Source organism: Hordeum vulgare, chromosome 2H (assembly GCF_904849725.1).
Source record: "Hordeum vulgare subsp. vulgare chromosome 2H, MorexV3_pseudomolecules_assembly, whole genome shotgun sequence".
Classification (NCBI taxonomy): Eukaryota; Viridiplantae; Streptophyta; class Magnoliopsida; order Poales; family Poaceae; genus Hordeum; species Hordeum vulgare.
In genome coordinates, this window is record NC_058519.1 from 110317812 (window position 1) to 110337621 (window position 19810).

Sequence of the window (19810 nt, forward strand, 5' to 3'; positions counted from 1 at the left end):
GGTAGACCCCGAGACTGACGCTGCTGCCGGGTACATCTACGACCCTGCCGATCAGTCCTTTGCCGCAGAGCAGCAAGGCAAGCAAACTCCCCTTGATCATTCCTATATCGCCTATGTCTTTCTTCCTACTGCTTGCATTAGTATTTTGCTACTGTTGTAGTTAGCTCCTATATCTGATGCATAGCCTGTTTTTGATGAACTGCTACTTTCAGTCTTGTACCTTTAATATGCTTAGTATAGGTGGAGCAGTCATCCCCTCTGACCCCGTAGATCAGTTGCCCCGCTTGTTTCCAAATCTCGATCTCTGATCGACGAGCCAGACCCGACACAGCACGTTCACCCCCCTTCGTTGTACGACGCTACAGGGATACTATCGGGTATCGAGGGTGACACCTCGCTAAGTACTCCTGATGATATCTCTGTAGTATAGCTAGTCGGTCATGGTTATCGAGGGTGATTCCTCTTTCACCATTCCCGATGACGTCTCTGTCGTGCCACCCCGCGAGTGTGGGACCCCCGAGGGTGATTCCTCTAAGCCCACCTTGACGGGTACATCGTTCGGAATCCAACGAGGGTGATACCTCGGATTCCCCCCGATGTTACAACCACACAGTTACTCGACCATGTTACTGGGATCTTCGGTGATTAGTTGTAAGACGGGTGGATTCCCGCGAGACTGTGTTGTTGGCCTATTTAAAATGCTAATGGATTTGGGTATTTGATCTGGGTTGGTCGGAGACCTTTTCGCACTAACCGGCTACGCGGGAAGAATTATGGGTACTCGGCGTCGCGGTATCAGCCGAAGCTTTTCAGATGCCAGCAGTGTAGCGGCGCGCGCCCGAGTGGTCCCGAGATGCATCGCGCTTGTGATTAAGGGATGCTAGGACTGACGTCGGCCGCCCACGCCACGTGCAGGAGCGTGAAGGGGAACTGGGCCCATGAACCCTTTGTGCTTAGGATTTAGACCGGCGGGCTGGCCTCTCTGATTAGTCTTAGGTGGGGCTGCGACGTGTCGATATTCCGAGGTCGGGCAGGACCCAGAAAAGTATGTCCGGCCAGAGTGTTATCGAGCGTGACGGGACATGTGGTGCACCCCTGCAGGGATGAAAATTAACTATTCGGATAGCCGTGTCCACGGTTACAGGACGACTTGGAGTTGTGCCCCGATCTTATACAACTACAATTGTTACTTAACTGGAATTAGTTTGCCTCGGGATTGCTTCCTCGCAGGGAGTCGAGGGAGGATCTTTAGGCGTGACCTCACTTTAATATTGCTGCAACAATATGACTATTAATGTGTTACCCTCCCCCCTGTTCTACTCTCGTCTATTGCTGCAAGACCCTGAAGATGCTAGTCTTCGATAGGACTAGGCCTTCCCTCTCTATTCTCGCATTGCTGCAGTCAGTCCACATATAACCCCCCCTTCTTTGATACTGATGCATAATTAGAATAGTTCTGATGTAAGACTTGCGAGTACTTTGGATGAGTACTCACCGCTGCTTTGCTCCCCCCCTTGTCCCCTTGATCCGGTTGCTGCGACCAGATGATGAAGTCTAGGAGATGGAGGTCCCCGCCACCGACGACTGCTACCCCGACGGTGCCTACTACTACGTGGAGGCCGCTGATGATCAGGAGTAGATAGGAGGTTCCCAGGCAGGAGGCCTCGCCTCGTTCGATCGTTGTATCTTTTGTGCTAGCCTTCTCTAAGGCACCCCATGTTTTATGTCTGTACTCAGATATTTGTTGCTTCCGCTGACTCGTGTTTTTATCGAGCTTTCGTATTCTAGCCCTCGAGGCCCCTGGCTTGTAATATGAAGCTGATGTTATTTTATTTGTGTCTAGAGTTGTGTTGTGATATCTCCCCGTGAGTCCTTGGGTTTGATCGTACGCATTTGCGTGTATGAGTAGTGTACGATTAAGCCGAGGGCGTCACATCTATCATGTTGTTAGACAACGATGAGCCTACGAGTTATGAAGAAGAAACGGTGGGCCCAGATTGCAACAAATGGTTAGAGGCCATGAAATCCGAGATAGAATCTATGTATGAAAACAAAGTGTGGACTTTGGAAGTATTACCTGAAGGTCGCAAGGCTATTCAGAACAAATGGATCTTTAAGAAGAAGACGGATGCAGACGGTAATGTGACCGTTTATAAAGCTCAACTTATGGCAAAGGGGTTTTCACAAGTTCATGGAGTTGAATACGACGAGACATTCTCACCCGTAGCGATGCTTAAGTCCGTCTGAATCATGTTAGCAATAGCTGCATTTTTCGATTATGAAATCTGGCAGATGGATGTCAAAACGGCGTTCCCTAACGGGTTTCTAAGGAAGAGTTGCATATGATACAACCCGAAGGTTTTGTCGATCCAGAGAATGCTGACAAAGTATGCAAGCTCCGGCGATCCATTTATGGACTGGTGCAAGTATCTCGTAGTTGGAATAAGCGCTTTGATGAGGTGATCAAGGCGTTTGGGTTTATACAAGTTTTAGGAGAAGCTTGTATTTACAAGAAAGTGAGTGGGAGCTCTGTAGCGTTTCTAATATTATATATGGATGACATATTGCTGATTGCAAACAATGTGGAGTTTTTGGAGAGCGTAAAGGATTACTTGAACAAAAGTTTTTCAATGAAAGACCTAGGAGAAGCTGCTTACATATTAGGCATTAAGATCTATAGAGATAGATCGAGGCGCCTAATAGGACTTTCACAAAGCATATACCTTGATAAAGTTTTGAAGAAGTTCAAAATGGAACAATCCAAGAAGGGGTTCTTGCCTGTGTTACAAGGTATAAAGTTGAGTAAGACTCAGTGTCCAGTAACTGGAGAAGATAGAGAAAAGATGAGTGTCGTCCCCTATGCTTCAGCCATAGGGTCTATCATGTATGCAATGCTGTGCACAAGATCGGATATCAGCCTGGCCATAAGTATGGCACGCAGGTTTCAAAGTGATCCACGAGTGGAACACTGGGCGGCGGTCAAGAATATTCTGAAGTACCTGAAAAGGACTAAGGAAATGTTTCTCGTTTATGGGAGTGACGAAGAGCTCGTCGTAAAGGGTTACGTCGATGCAAGCTTTGACACTGATCCGGATGACTCTAAGTCACAAACCGGATACGTATATGTTCTTAATGGGGGTGCGGTAAGCTGGTGCATTTCCAAGCAAAGCATCGTAGCTGATTCTACATGCGAAGCAGAGTACATAGCAGCTTCGGAGGCGGCTAAGGAGGGTGTCTGGATGAAGCAGTTCATGATAGATCTTGGAGTTGTGCCAAGCGCACTAAATCCAATAACTCTGTTATGTGACAACACTGGTGCCATTGCTCTAGCCAAGGAACCAAGGTTTCACAAGAGGATCAGACACATCAAACGACGCTTCAACCTTATCGGCGACTATGTCGAAGGAGAGGACGTAAATTTTGCAAAGTGCACAGGGATCTGAATGTTGCAGATCCGCTGACTAAACCTCTACCACGATAGAAGCATGAACAACACCAGAACTGTATGGGTGTTAGATTCATTACATTGTAAATCACATGAAGATGTGAGACTAGATTATTGACTCTAGTGCAAGTGGGAGACTGTTGGAAATATGCCCTAGAGGCAATAATAAAATAGTTATTATTATATTTCCTGTTTCAAGATAATCGTTTATTATCGATGTTATAACTGTATTGAATAGAAACATAAATGCATGTGTGGATATATAGACAAAACTGTGTCCCTAGTGAGTCTCTAGTTGACTAGCCTATTGATCAAGGATGGTTAAGGTTTCCTAGCCATAGACAAGTGTTGTCACTTGATGACGGGATCACGTCACTAGGAGAATGATGTGATGGACAAGACCCAAACTATGAACGTAGCATATGATCGTGTCATTTTTGTTGCTATTGTTTTCTGCATGTCAAGTATTCATTCCTATCACCATGAGATCATGTAACTCACTGACACCGGAGGAATGCCTTGTGTGTATCAAACGTCGCAACATTACTGGGTGACTATAAAGGTACTCTACATGCATCTCCGAAGGTGTCCGTTGAGTTAGCATGGATCAAGACTGGGATTTGTCACTCCATGTGACGTAGAGGTATCTCGGGACCCATTCGGTAATACAACACCACATATAAGCCTTGCAAGCAATGTGACTAAAGAGTTAGTCATGGGATCTTGTATTACGAAACGAGTAAAGAGACTTGCCGGTAACGAGATTAAAATAGGTATAGAGATACCGCGATCAAATCTCGGGCAAGTAACATACCAAAGGACAAAGGGAATGGTATACGGGATTATATGAATCCTTGGCATAGAGGTTCAACCGATAAGATCTTCGTAGAACATGTAGGATCCAATATGGACATCCAGGTCCCGCTATTGGATATTGACCGGAGAGTGTCTCAGGTAATGTCTCCATAGTTCTCGAACCCGCAGGGTCTGCACACTTAAGGTTCGGTGACGTTTCGGTATAGTTGAGTTATAGGTGCTGGTGACCGAAGTTTTGTTCGGAGTCCCGGATGAGATCCCGGGCGTCACGAGGGTTTCCGGAATGGTTCGAAAACGAAGATTGATATATAGAAAGTTCGTATTTGGATTCCGGAAGGATTTCTGGCATTGCCGGCACTGTACCGGGAGTGACGAATGGGTACCGGGGGCCCACCAGGTGGGCCCACCACTCCCCAAGAGAGCCAGGTGGACTTGATGGTAGCGCAATAGCTCTTAGTGGGTTGTCTAGTCAACCAAAGAAAACCCATGTGGAAAAGGTGGAAAATCCAAAAGAGGTGGACAATTTGGAAAGGAGTCCTAATCCAAGTAGGATTGGAGGAGGACTCCTCCCTCCTTTGGTTCGGCCGACCCCGAGGGGTTTCCTTGGTGGGCAAGGCTGCCTGCTCCCTCCTCCTATATATACTAGAGGTTTGAGGGTTTTTGAGACACAATTTTAGCCATGTGCAACCCTCTCCTCTAGTTCGTAGTTCTTCCTCTAGATCGGATTTCTGCGGTGCTTAGGCGAAGCCCTGCAGGAATAGATCATCACCACCACTGACGCGTCGTCACGCTGCCGGAGAACTCATCTACTTCCCCGTCTCTCTTGCTGGATCAAGAAGGCGGAGATCGTCATCGAGCTGTACGTGTGCTGAACGCGGAGGTGACGTCCGTTCAGTAATAGATCGGGACGGATCGTGGGACGACGGCGATTTGGATCGCGAAGACGTTCCACTACATCAACCGCGTTTCTTAACGCTTCCCGCTTAGCGGTCTACAAGGGTATGTAGATCCGATCTCCCTCTCGTAGATGATCATCACCATGATAGGTCTTCGTGTGTGTAGGAATTTTTTTGTTTCCCATGCAACGTTCCCCAACAGTTCCTACCTTTCTTGTGCGCTGTGGTGCGGAGGTTCGCCCAGATCTGCGCACGGAGGTAGAGGACGACCTGATCCGACTTGGTCGCCCAAGGCCTACGAGCGGCGGTGCGGACTTGTCAGATTGGCGTGTGCTTGTCGAGTTTCTGCGTGCGGCTTCGACGGATTCGTTTTTGGTAATGTTTGCTTGGGGTCGTGATGCTCCGTGGCACTGGTGGCCTCAGATCCTAGGATTGTTGGTGGAATGCTCGGTTTCGGATGAAAATCCTGCATCGACCTTGTTGTTGCTGGCGATAACGACATCCACGGATGTCGTCTCCCTCTTTGGAGGTATCGTTGTGGAGCCATTTGCCCTTCCTACCAACTGAAGTGAGATTTCCGGATGAAAACCTAAGATCAAGCGGTGTCAGATCGGGTGACGACGGTGTCCTCAACATTGTTTCCTCCTTGGAGGCGTCACCTTGGAGATCCCAATGACGGATTCCGATGGTAGGCTTGATGGTAGAGCTTGGGTTTGTGGTGTTGCCGACGGATTTTTTTTCCTTTCTTTTATTTATGGGCTGCTCTTTTGTGGTGCTTTTCTTCTCTAAAGACTTGTAACACCCTTTTCTAATCAACGAATTTGGCAGTTCAACTCTGGATATTAAAAAAAATAGTTACCATGGTCAAAACGAGCCGTCAAATCATGCTTGCTGGAATGGATCAGAAGCTGGAGCACGTCTCCGTGACTCTGTCGCGTGGTTTCTCCGCTCGCCTCCCGGGTCAGCGCGGCGTGGAATTCCCAGTCGTGTGGCCGTCCTCTCCTCACAAACCGCCGGACTCCGGTACCACTGTATTTGATACTCCCATCGGACCGGGAGAGGATATTTTCGGTGGGAGGGACCAAAGCAGATCAGCGGAGGGAAGGCCATGGAGGACGGAGGCCTGCGCGCGAGTATTCTGGTCAAGGTACATCTAACTGGCAGATCCGACTCCGAACCTTTCCATTTTGGTATATTTTTCTCTCGGTGGATTTGCTTGCTGGGGTGGGGTTCCCTGGTAGGCGAAATGCGGAGCAGAAATTGTTGGTATGTTTGATTGCATATATATATCCTAAGGCTGATTGGTGTTGAGCGGCGCTGGGGAACATTGTATTTCTGATGCTAAAATGATAATCAGGGAGTGTGCATATGCAGTGTATTTCGGGTGCTATTTGTTTTGCACAAATTGGGCTAGGTTAATTGCACCCCTTGACGTGAATATCATTATCATCGATAGACGAAGGGCAGTTGATACACATAATGTTAAGCGTTTATTTCCTTATAAGTAATGGGTTCATCAAGGAACGGAGAGTTCAGATTGTTGGGCTTAGGAAAATTATCTACTAAGCTGTCTTTGATTTACTCCTCAAAAGCAATGCTTATGTTGAGACATGGCCTTCTATCAGGATGATGGAACATGCCATGGTGAAGAATCACAGTCTCTACTGGAAGTATCTCAACAGCCAGAGCTTAAATGTAGAGGTTCTGACTGGAGATCACCTGCAATAATTCTTGGTGAGCCTTCTTGTATGAAGCATATTTTTGCCCCTTTAAATCCACAATCTTCTTCCCTGAATATCATGAGACAACTGACAACCAACTCATATAATCGTGTATATGTAATATCCCTTTTTACATGGTTAGTTGCTCTATTCCTGATTCTGGTAGGATATGCAAGGCATGTTTCATAACGTTCTTTGATTTCATTGTGATCTTCCTGGGTGATATTCTCTTGTTTCTGCTGGTTCTGTCGCCAGGAAACTCAACAGGACTATCCGATACTTTTTAGTTAGACAGTAAACTAATACCGTTTTAAATTAGATCAAAATCACATGCATTAGAAATATACTGATTGACTAAAACCTGCAGGACTTGAATGCTTGGAGAGCATGGCTTTCAATGGCATCGCCACAAACCTAGTTGTGTATATCCGCTCAGTTCTCCATGGTGGCATTGCCTCAAGTGCTTCAATTGTTTCTCTTTGGTATGGGACTAGCTTCTTTGTGCCTATACTTGGAGCAGGCATAGCAGATGCTTACTGGGGAAATTACAAGACTGTCTTGATCTCCCTTGTTATGTACCTACTTGTAAGATCACAGTCTTCCTGCTAAGCCCATCGACCTTATTCATATTTCAATCCTGTTTCTTATGTTTGCTAAATACTTTTAATAATCTAACCATTCAGTTGATGCATATTTCTGAGGGAAAGATTATGATGAACTGATGTGTATTGCAGGGCATGGTACTCATTACAGTTGGATCACTTATACCTTCTGCTCCAGCCTTATGCAACTTCAGCTCATGCTCATCATCAAAAGTAACTGAGAATCTAATTTTCTTCTCGGGTTTGTATCTATCTGCTATTGGTTGTGGAGGAGTAAGGTCCGCATTGCTTCCACTTGGGGCAGATCAATTCAACAATGAAAACAGTCTAGATACGCAGAAGAGGAGGAATTTCTTCAGTTCGTTTTATATCTGTGTCATCTTTGGCGTGATTACTTCTGGCACCATAGTAGTCTGGGTTCAGGAAAATGTGAGCTGGGCTATAGGATATGGTATTGCTACCACGTGCATAGCTCTGGCTTTGGTAGGCTTTGTGGCTGGAACACCAATATTCCGGCTGCGTGAGCCTAGCGGTTCCCCAATGAAGAGTGTTTTCCAGGTTACTTTTGCCGCTTTTAAGAACATGAGCTTAGAAATCCCTGCCGACAGCTCTCTTCTTTATGAGGCCAGGAGCAAGAACACACACAAGAGAGTGCCGAGACTAGCTCATACTAATGATTTCAGGTACTGCACTGCCTCTTTTGCGTTACTTATTCAGTGAAATTCGCACATGTGTTATGTTACCTTTATTTACATGATGTAGCTCTAAATGAAGTAATCATGTCCATACCGAGTAAGCTGTTAATTACCTAATAATTTCTTAAAGAGAAGTTAGCATAAAAATTCACTGATTATAAATAAACATATATACGTACCTCATTAAGCTTGTGAAGGGAAGTTCGAGAGAAAGGTATTCCTGAGACACTAAAAAGATGCAGTTATTTTATCACAATGCAACATACTTTTACTGCCATTGCCTTGCTATCCTATGGTTTTGTATGAAGTCGGCAATGAATGTTCACATATCATATCACTAATCCTATCGTTTTTCTTAGGTTCTTCGATAAGGCAGCCGTTATTTCTGATCTTCCCTTGGACAACAGCAGTTGTCAAAGTTCATGGAGGATTTGTACTGTAACTCAAGTTGAGGAATTGAAAATACTAATCCGATTGCTTCCAATTTGGGCAACTGGAATATTATTTGCTGCTGCAATCTCACAAATGCACACTACCTTCATTCAGCAGGGAACCGTGATGGACACCAAGATTTGTTCACTTTCCATTCCACCAGCTTCCTTGTATTCCTTTGAAGTGATATGTGTGACACTTTGGGTTCTTCTTATGAACAAAGTCATTGTACCAGCGACCAGGACATTCTTCACAAGTGGAGCGGAGCTAACGCAGTTGCAGAGGATCGGGATTGGTCGTTTCATAATGATCTTTGCCATGGCAATGGCTGCTCTTTTAGAAGCAAAGAGGCTAGAGAGCGTCCAGCATGGCAAGCTATTAAGCATCGTGTGGCAGCTGCCGCAGTACTTCGTCATCGCTGGGGCCGAATGCTTCGTCATCATTGCTCAGCTAGAGTTCTTCCATGGCCAGGCGCCGGACTCCATGAAGAGCATGTTAACGGCGTTTGCGTTGCTCACCACTGCTCTCGGCAACTACTTGAGCTCAGCTATCATCACCCTTGTTGCGGGGTTGACTAGGGAATGGCAGAGCCCTGGATGGATACCTGATGACCTGAACCAAGGGCACCTTGACTACTTCTACTGGTGTCTTACAGCCATCTCATCTGTAAATTTCATTGTCTATATCTATTTTGCTAGTAAATACAGATTAAAGAAAATTGTTATCGATGGCTAAAATCCCTTTGTAACCACACCAATTGTAAGTGTATATAACATTTTCTATATCCAGAAATTGGCTCAAGGTATGTCCAGAATGCTGTGTGTATTGATAATGCCGTGATGGCACCTTCAGAAAGATGATTTAATAAAGTTCTAAATGCCACCAAGAGTGTCGATTTTACATTTCTCCTAGCGTTTCTAATGGCTGTCCTCCTGTTCAGGATAACATAGGTTGGCGAAGAAGTGTTTCCCTCTGCTTTGTATACAAAGCAACCAACACCGTACAGAGATCATTGCTGGGGCGAACAACACATCAAATCCAAAAAACGAAAAAGAAACAAATGCCAACAACGTTAGCTCGACAAAGAGCGGATGATCCACCACTGCTGCGCCTTCCGGAGACAAACCCCCACAGCCCGACGCTCCAATCCGCCGCGTGCCAAACAACACCTTCAAGAAGGGATGCGACGTCAACGACACTGCTGCCCGGACGAGTCCTAGGGTTTCCCCCGACACGTGGAAGGAGGTAGGGGATGGCTACCACCGACATCCTTCAGGAAGGAATGGTGGCACCCGTCGGTGTCACCGCATCGAAGCCTAATGAACCGGCAAGGATTTCTCCCGCACTCCACACTCCACCGTCCAACCGGAGCCGACTAGCCAAACCACTGTCAAACCCCACGCGCCAGCACGGTTGCGCCATCATCCATGCGGTCTCACTGCGAACAACAACACGAGGCCAAGAGACCAGAGAGCTGTGCCAAACGATGAAGCAGCAGCACCAAAACCGAGCGGGAGGAGATCCACCTCCATCACCGACGTGTGGGAGGCCCGCGCCTCTGGCACTGCCGCGGTCACCGACCGGACAGGGCAGCAGAGCATACCAGGCCACCCCTGGCCCAGCCGGGCCCGAAAAGGGCCCGCGAAGCCCTGTCGGTCATGCTGCAGCGGGATGGGAACGGCGCCGTCAGCACCCAACCGCTCGTCGCTGCTCCCCCGTCTCCCGGAAGCTCCGCCACAAACCTGCTTCGTCGTTGGCCCACCTAGGCCCAGATCTGGGCCGGGAGGCCGCCACCAAATCTCGCTGCAGCGTCACCCCGCCGCCCAGCTCTCCGCCCACGCCGCGTCGGGGAGCCCCGCTGCCACCTGGAACGCCGCCGCCTAGGAGCACCCCCTGGTGCAGCTTCGCCCCGCGTCGGAGAGCCACCGGGAGGGGAAGGGGCGGGGGGCTGCCACCACCAACGAACCCGGGGCCAGGCCGGCCGCGGGTGCTAGCGACGACAATGGAGAAGGAAGGGAGAGAGCGAGGCTGGAGGAAGGGGAGGTAGGTCGCGGCCGGTCTCATGCGGGGGCGACGCGGTCGCGGGAGCGGAGCTCGTTCAGGTTTATTACCGAGGATAACATACGTTCACTTTATAAATGTTTATATGGCACATCTGGCTTAGTTATATAAGGCAATTTTTAACACGCTCACTCTTACCATCTCCTGGGTAAGAAGATAGGAGTTTATCAAGCCACTGGTTAATGAGATCAACATGTATTCTAGAAAATATAATAATATCCCACTGGTTAATGAGGTCAACCTCTATTACAAAAAATATAATAATATCCTAGTGATGTATCTCTACATAAAAGCGGGAAAATCATCGTAAAAAGGAGAGCATATACAAGCATCTAGACCAGAAAAACAACTCGTAACATCAAACCTCAAAAATCACAATCCCTAGACAACAATACCCAACCCAATATCGAATCACACGGGGACGATTAATGTAGAACTGACCATCATGTTGGTACAAATCTTTAGGGCAGCGCCAGGGCTTTGAAGGCTACGTTGGCCATGACGACCCTTCACACCGCGCAGCAGGAGGCGGAGCGGCTCCTCCGCGAGCGGCAGCCAGCCACGGGACAAGGTTCTTGCAGACCTCTGATGTCGTTCCACCGCTGGAGGGACTACGACTATGACGATGACGATGGCGATGGCACGGACGGCGACTGCGGTGCGGCGAACGGGGTAGGACAGACACACATCCGGACCCTGCAAAACCCACCACCTTAAACATCCGAGCGAACAATCGATCACCGCCCGGTTACGAAATTGTCACCCAAGTGGACCCCTCAGCCCAAATTGTGTCTTTCAACCGCTTCATCGACAAAGAAGACAAATGGGAAGAGAAATGGGAAGGGCAAGGGCGGTCATGGGTGAACTTCCTCCATAGATATAGATAGTAGAATGCACAAAATTTTAACAGTCCGATGACATGTATGATTCCCCTATGCTATGTTATTTGATCTATGTGTGTTGACGATATGAACATTTTATGTTGGATGATGTTGTATAAATTTTATGGTTTACATATAAAATGGACGGTTGTGGAGACGGACAAATGAGGATGACGGGCTAACGGACACACGGTTTATGATCAAATTAAACAATCCAGACCTACGTAACTTTGATGTGTGTGGCAAAGCGGGACAAGGTTATGCCAATGAAACACTGCAATATGCTTTCGAAATAGTCTAGGATATACTTCACTCAAGTAGTTCCTCCGTTCAGAATTACTTGTCGCACAAATATATAAAAATAAATGTATCTATAACTAAAATACACATATATATACATCCATTTCCATGACAAGTATTTTCGGACGAAGGGAATATCTGATGTCGGTTACGAGCATATGTCAAATTGAACCATTTTTTATGATAATTTCAGTGGCACAAGGGTGATAAGTTAGTTGACACATTCGATAAATTTCTATCAAAAGATAAACTGAAGCACGAAATCGTCATGTTTACTGGAGTAATTAAAATTGTAATTTTCCTGTCTTAAACTTGTCATCGACAATCTTCGATCAATCATGTATGTGCTCGTAGCTGACACGTTTACACGATTTCCTTCTTTTTACATGTTTAGACGATTGAATGGAAGTCGTTCTGCACTGCTCCCGTGCTCCGTCCTTGCCGGCCGATCTCAGATGAACGTTAGGGATTGCATCTAGTAGCGCCTCTTAGAGCTGGCACCCAGTGGAAGTTGAAACCTCCCCTAACCCTCGCTCCCTCGATCTCCCCCCTCCAAAAATGTGGCGCCGCCACCTCCTCCGCCGCCTCCTACCATCGCCGGTCACCGCCGGCACCCCCTGCCCCTTGGTTCGTCACCTCTCCACGGCCCCCGCTCCCTCCTCCACCACCGATACCACCTCCATCGCCTCCTCCCTCGCCGCGGCGGTCACCAAGCTCTCATCCACCCTGGCCCCAGCCACCTCCCCGGACGCCTACTTCTCCCTCCACTTCTCCGACGTCCGCCCCACCAACGCGCTCCTCGCCGAGACGCTCTCCCTATCCCCTCCCGCCACCTCGCGCGCTGCCGCTGACCTCTTCCGCTTCCTCGTCCGCCGCTCGCTCCACCCCTCCGACGGTGCTCTCGCGCTCGTTGTCCGCCATCTCGCCCGCCGCCGCGACTTTCCAGCCGTCCGCACCCTCCTTCAGGAGTTCCCCTCCGCGCTAGGGCCAGACACAGTAGACGCCTACCTCTTCCATCTGGCGAGAGCTGGGCGCGCCACGGACGCGCTCAAGGTGTTCGACGAATTGCCTGGGGAGCTTCGCACCCGTAGGGCGCTCACTTCGCTGGTCTCCTCCCTCTCGTCCGAGGGCTTCCCACAGCTTGCAGAGCGTGCTGTCAAGAAGATCGCACATGAGATCTTCCCGGATGACAATATTTGCACTTTGCTGGTATCTGGTTATGCTGATGCTGGTAAGCTTGACCATGCGCTAAGGTTGATCGGTGAGACACGCAATGGTGGGTTTCAGCCAGGTTTGGATGCCTACAACGCTGTTCTTGACTGTGTCTGCCGTCTCTGTCGCAAGAAAGACCCGTTAAGGATGCCTGTAGAGGCAGAGAAGTTCTTAGTTGACATGGAGGCCAATGGCATTCCCCGGGACGCGGGAACGTTCCGGGTGCTGATAAAAAATCTCTGTAAGATTCGCAGGACTGAGGATGCAATTAAACTGTTCGGACAAATGGGCGAGTGGGGATGCTCGCCAGATGCTGACACATATCTTGTACTTATCAAGAGCTTGTATCAGGCTGCCCGGATTTCTGAAGGGGACGAGATGATGATTTGGATGCGATCCGCAGGGTTTGGAGATAAACTTGATAGGAAGGCGTATTATGGGTTCATCAAGGTTTTATGTGGGATTGAAAGGGTTGAGCATGCTGTCAAGGTGTTCCGTCTGATGAAAGGATATGGGCATGCACCTGGAACGAAATCGTATAGCCTGCTGATCGAGAAGCTGGCTAGGCATAATTTAGGGGATCGTTCAAATGCGCTGTTCAGGGAGGCATTAGCGCGTGGAGTTACTGTGACACCAGGAGTCTATAAGATTGACAAGAGGTATGTGAAAGAGAAGAAGGAGAAGAAGGTGAAGAAAAGGCTGACTTTACCGGAGAAGAAGATACTAAAGAGCAAGCGGCTGTACAAGCTCAAAATGAGCTTTGTCAAGAAGCCTAAGCGGCAAATGAAGTCTTGAGCATACTTGGGGGTAATTTTCGTACCCATGCTATTTTTTCACTCATAACATTTATGTTCTTTGCTTCAGACTTGAGCAGACCTGTTTCGGATACGAGACCATCATTTTATGTTAGCTGTTTTAACCAGTGGTTTATATCCTACATCATTACATTTGATTGGTAGGAACACGCTGAAATCTGTTTTAATGGAGCTGATATGCTGATTTGGAACTTCATGGAATCTTATGCTTCATACCATTCCACTTAAAGATGGTCAAAACTCAAGAAGTTAGTTTATACATAAAATGTTAGTGTAAGCATCCATAAGATGGAACATTGAGTGTCGAATAGGCTGTTAAATCGAGAAATTTCACATTCATCTATGTGAGAAATGCGAAGTAAGTTTGCGGAATGAGAAATTTTGGCTAGGGCGCTAGGACCAACTCAAAAGCAGATTAGCAGACACTTTTCTTTAGGCCTTGTTTGGTTCCTCCAAAATTGAAGGGGTTTGGAGGGGATTGGGAGGGATTAAATCCCCTACAAGTCAAATTCCACCTCAATCCCCTCCAATCCTCTTCAATGCCCTCCTCGATGGGATTAACCGAACAAGCCCTTAGTGGGATTGCTCAACTCGTTACAAAGTTATTAAGTCAGTCGATTAGGTATGGGTTCCCAATCGCTGATAGTTAAGCGAATTAGAGATGGACTGAGAAATTGAGGTATCTAAGTTGACTTCTCATTTCATTTTAATTTCATGCCAGCTATTTGTGGTCTAAGGTGCTTCATTGCTTCCTCTGAAAGTGGAAAGAACAACTCTTGAAGTACTTATATGGCCTGATTTTTGACAACCCACTACACTAATAACCATAGTGCATTAAGACTCGTGGAATGTAGGCTTGGGGGGAAGCAGAGAGCACAAAGAGCAAATCATCTTTGTTTCTTTAGTGCATCCAAACAGTTGCACTCAGGTGTAGTTACAGAGTTCAGATACTTTAATGGAAACAAGTTGGGCTTGAAACCAAGAATCCTGGATGTAACTTTTGCTAGGAAAGGATAATGGTAGGTACAGCAAAGAATCCTGGCTTTATTTTCTGCAAGTTCACATGAAATGCAGATAGACTAGTAATTATTCTTTACCCAATGTTATGTTATCATGTCTCTTCCTTCCACAGGACTATACTGATGATTTGCTCTTTGCTAGACAATATTATCAAGTCAGTACTCCTTTTGTTTTGCCTTCAGTCCAGTCTGTTTCAGAATAGCATAATGTCAACACACTGTCGACAGAGTTAAGTAGTGTGCTTAGGATGTGTGTACTTTCCACTGAAAAATTGTACTAATAGTTGATGTGCTCCTCACTAGGCCGCTTCATTAATATAATATCCTTGCTAGTGTGGTATCTCTTTCCTACAGGAATATCCAGAGTGGGTTGTCCTTGGTGGAGACGATATTATCCAGTTCAACATAGAAAACACTCTTTTTAATATGAAAAACAATGAATATTTGCACAGTGAAAATTAGAGTAGCAATTGGTGTTATTTTTTATTTCTGAAACTTGCAGCACATATTTCTGCAAATGTGTTAGTAATGGTTTGTTCCTTGCTTACATTCCAGTTGAGTTGGAGCGGATGATCGTTGGAAGGGAAAGCATCAGACGAAGCCCGCCCACAGTTTAGAAGAGCAGAAAATTGGTGCCTGTGAGCTGCGCCCGCCATTGCGAGCGGCTAACAGACAACATTACCTTTCCGATCCGAGGGCTTGATATGAGCTCACTCTTTTTTGTTGATGTACTGCCGAATCTATGTTGATGTTCCCTGCAAATGTTGCAGCAGAAATAATGCGTGTTTTGCTTGCTAGTTACCACATCGTGAGAAGTTGCTTCTGTCTTCTTATGAGGCAACTATTTGTACTAGTTGACATCCTTTAATCGATGTTTCCTACACCCTAGCTGTGGTTGATAATCACATGTCTAAGAATGCTTATCATCCCTCGTCTCTAACCCCCTTCTTTTTCCAGTATGCCTGAATGCTGAACTTCAACGGTTTCCAGGGCCTTCTACATATCTGTTTGATAGGTGCGCGTCACATCAGGATTTAGGTCTGGGCAATTGTGGGCTGCTGCCTGGCTGAGCTCGCAAGGGATCACGGTCCACACATGATGTCCCTTTTCCCCAGTTTTCCACCAAACAGGTAAAAACCTGTGCATTTTGCCTACCTGGCCTCGCTGGACACTTGGTTAGCGTGCGCTGGCGCCTCTTTTTGCGAGTTCTCATCTTCTTGGATCAAGCTCGCACCATGATAGAAGTGAGATAACAAAATCAATGGAATCCTGGGACCCCGTCACCCCCTTTGTCTTTACTGGCATAGTTTGCACACCAATAAGTGCAGCTCTCCGGTGAGAGCCAACCGAAAAAGTTGCGTCCGGAGGATGGGCAAATCATCAAAGATTTTGATCTGAAATGACGTCTTCCAAGTTAAAATTTTCTGCCGGACAAGCACTGCTGCTGACTACCGGGGGGTCTCATACCGAAATTATGCCATTTTAGGTGCCAGGTTTCTTCTCCATCACACAGAAGAAGAATCATGTTGCTTATGCAAGTCTAGCCTAGCTAGCTAGCTACATCCATCTAGGGGAGGGAACGGAGAAATGATTAGCTGCTTCTTTAACCCAAAATCCGTGGACGGACGGACGGACGGACGGACCACCAACCTTGGACCCTGCCCGTCCATTGTTTCAAGGAGCGCTTTACTTTCGCTCTCCCGATAAATATCAGCGGGTCCTTCCTTGCGCACATAAGGTAGTAGAACAGTGACCTTGACAGGGACCTGATTTGGCCCAAAACTATTGGGGAAACAGAGGTGCGGATCCCTCCAACCAATGCAATCTCTCTCATCAGAAACGGAACTTGTGCACCCACACGACCCGCATTGGCCGATTCTCCCCTATCCTGTTGCCCTGACGGGGTGATGGCGATCGTCGCTGTTTGGTTGTTGGGCTCCCCGAATTGGGCATCTTGGGTGTTTTTGCGTGGTGTGGCGCCCTTCTTCCTTCTGCCTTTCCTTGCCAATAAGCCAACCAACGGTGAACGGACCGATTATTCGGAGCTGTGAACTCGGAGAGGTGTGGGCATGCACGCAAGGCTTGAGAATGACACGCACGTCCGTTTCACCGTCTCGGGGTTTGGATGGCTGGGACAGCGAGGGGGGCATTTGTAAGCTTGTTTTGTTTCGGCAAAGCCGCAGGATAATGCTAGGCTAGGCCGTGCTTTGATTGGATTGGACGGGCCCACTTGCTCCCACTGTGTGTGACGGTGAACCCTGTTGGAAATATGAGTAATTTATATCAAAAGATTTAATTAACAGAAACAGTAGATAAAGCACACTATAGTAACAGAGATATGGCAAGTCATGTGATCGAGTAGAGAGTAGGAGAAAAACATTAAGAATGTGAACTTGAACACATCATATCTAGTGTATATCCTGTTAGAATTAATGAGCTTGGCCCATCTATAAAATTCTAAAATCTTAAATTGAACCCATGAATAAAATGACAAATGGTGGTGTTAAAGTTTATTCCATACTGCTAGTGGAGGAAGTGTAAGACCTCTTTATATAGTGAGTTCTCCCCACCACTCTAAGTGTGTGTTGAGAAGAGAAAGGAGAGAACCACATGCGTGCGCTCACTCGCCTCGCCTGGCCGGGCAGGGCGGCGTGTATGTGCGACATGCGATCCTGTACGTGAGAGGGCGAATTAGATTTTTGAAAAGCGCTCTGCGCGACTGCTGTTGCTTCCATAACGGGTCGTCTACCTAGCAAGTCGGGCGTGTTGGAAATATGCCCTAGAGGCAATAATAAATTAGTTATTATTATATTTCCTTGTTCATAATAATCGTTTATTATCCATGCTAGAATTGTATTGATTGGAAACGCAAATACATGTGTGGATACATAGACAACGCACTGTCTCTAGTGAGCCTATAGTTGACTAGTTCGTTGATAAAAAATGGTCAAGGTTTCCTGACCATAGGCAAGTGTTGTCACTTGATAACGAGATCACATCATTAGGAGAATCATGTGATGGACAAGACCCAAACTATGAACGTAGCATATTGATCATGTCATTTTATTGCTATTGTTTTCTGCGTGTCAAGTATTTGTTCCTATGACCATGAGATCATATAACTTACTGGCACCGGAGGAATACCTTGTGTGCATCAAACGTCACAACGTAACTGGATGACTATAAAGGTGTTCTACAGGTATCTCCGAAGGTGTCCGTTGAGTTAGTATGGATCAAGACTGAGATTTGTCACTCCGTGTGACGAAGAGGTATCTCGGGGCCCATTCGGTAATACAACATCACACACAAGCCTTGCAAGCAATGTGACTAAGTGTAAGTCACGGGATCTTGTATTACGGAACGAGTAAAGAGACTTTCGGTAACTAGATTGAAATAGGTATGCGGATACCGATGATCAAATCTCGGGCAAGTAACATGCCGAAGGACAAAGGGAATGACATACAGGATTATATGAATCCTTGACACTGAGGTTCAACCGATAAGATCTTCGGAGAATATGTAGGACCCAATATGGGTATCCAGGTCCCGCTATTGGATATTGACCGAGGAGTGTCTCGGGTCATGTCTACATAGTTCTCGAACCCGCAGGGTCTGCACACTTAAGGTTTGGTGACGTTTCGGTATAGTTGAGTTATAGGTGTTGGTAACCGAAAGTTGTTCGGAGTCCCAGATGAGATCTAGGACGTCACGAGGAGCTCCGAAATGGTCCGGAGGTAAATATTTATATATAGGAAGTCTTGTTTTGGTCACCGGAAAAGTTTCGGGCTCATCGGTAGTGTACCGGGAGTGCCGGGAGGGGTGCCGGGGACCATCGGGAGGGGTGTCACGCCCCAAGGGGTCTCATGGGCTATGGGAAGAGATAAATCAGCCCCTAGTGGGCTGAAATAAGTTCCCACTAAGGCCCATAAGGTTTGAGAAGGAAAAAACACAAGGTGGAAAGAGTTTCCAAGTGGGAAGGTGGAATCCTACTCCAAGTAGGATTGGAGTAGGACTCCTCCACCTCCAATTTCGGCCAAACCTTGAGGGTTTGAGGCTGCCTCCTCCTCTCCCTCCCTCTTATATATACTAGAGGTATTGAGGGTTTTTGAGACACAACTTTGCCACGTGCTGCTCGACCCTATACCACGCAGTTTTTCCTCTAGATCGTATTTTTGCGGAGCTTAGGTGAAGCCCTGCCGGAGTAGATTATCACCACCACCGGCGCGCCGTCACGCTGTCGGAGAAATCTTCTACCTCTCCGCCCCTCTTGCTGGATCAAGAAGGTGGAGATCGTCATCGAGCTGTACGTGTGCTGAACGCGGAGGTGCCGTCCGTTCGGCACTAGATCGGAACGGATCGTGGGACGGATCGCGGGACGGTTCGTGGGACTGTTCGTGGGGCTGATCGAGGGACGTGAAGACGTTTCACTACATCAACCGCGTTTCTTAACGCTTCCTGCTGTGCGATCTACAAGGGTACGTAGATCCAAATATCCTCTCGTAGATGGACATCACCATGATAGGTCTTCGTGTGCGTAGGAAATTTTTTGTTTCCCATGCAACGTTCCCCAACAGTGGCATCATGAGCTAGGTTCATGCGTAGATGTTATCTCGAGTAGAACACAAAGGGTTTTGTGAACGGTGATGTTCGATTTTCTGCCCTCCTTAGTCTTTTCTCGATTCGGCGGTATTGTTGGATTGGAGCGGCCCGGACCGACATTATTCGTATGCTTACGAAAGACTGGTTTCATCGATTGACATGCAACCTCGTTGCATAAAGATGACTGGCGGGTGTCGGTTTCTTCAACTTTAGTTGAATTGGTTTTGACCAAAGCGGTCCTTGGAGAGGTTAAATAGCAATTTGCACATCTCCGCTGTGGTTTTTGCGTAAGTAAGATGCGATCTACTAGATACCC

General features: G+C 47.1%; 2 protein-coding genes across 2 annotated transcripts; both read left to right on the plus strand.

Annotated features, from left to right (window-relative positions):
- Positions 1-5975: 5975 nt before the first annotated feature.
- LOC123425399 (protein NRT1/ PTR FAMILY 8.3-like) lies at positions 5976-9493 on the plus strand. The gene is made up of 5 exons (XM_045109093.1): positions 5976-6304; positions 6783-6891; positions 7246-7463; positions 7613-8163; positions 8535-9493. Exons 1-5 carry the CDS (start codon positions 6266-6268, stop codon positions 9340-9342), a joined length of 1725 nt encoding a protein of 574 aa, XP_044965028.1. The 5' UTR covers positions 5976-6265; the 3' UTR covers positions 9343-9493.
- A 2851-nt stretch (positions 9494-12344) lies between these two features.
- LOC123425400 (pentatricopeptide repeat-containing protein PNM1, mitochondrial) lies at positions 12345-15780 on the plus strand. Its single transcript, XM_045109094.1, has 2 exons — positions 12345-13868; positions 15451-15780. The coding sequence occupies exon 1, from the start codon at positions 12408-12410 to the stop codon at positions 13854-13856; it is 1449 nt and encodes a 482-aa protein (XP_044965029.1). The 5' UTR covers positions 12345-12407; the 3' UTR covers positions 13857-13868; positions 15451-15780.
- The last annotated feature ends 4030 nt before the right edge of the window (positions 15781-19810 follow it).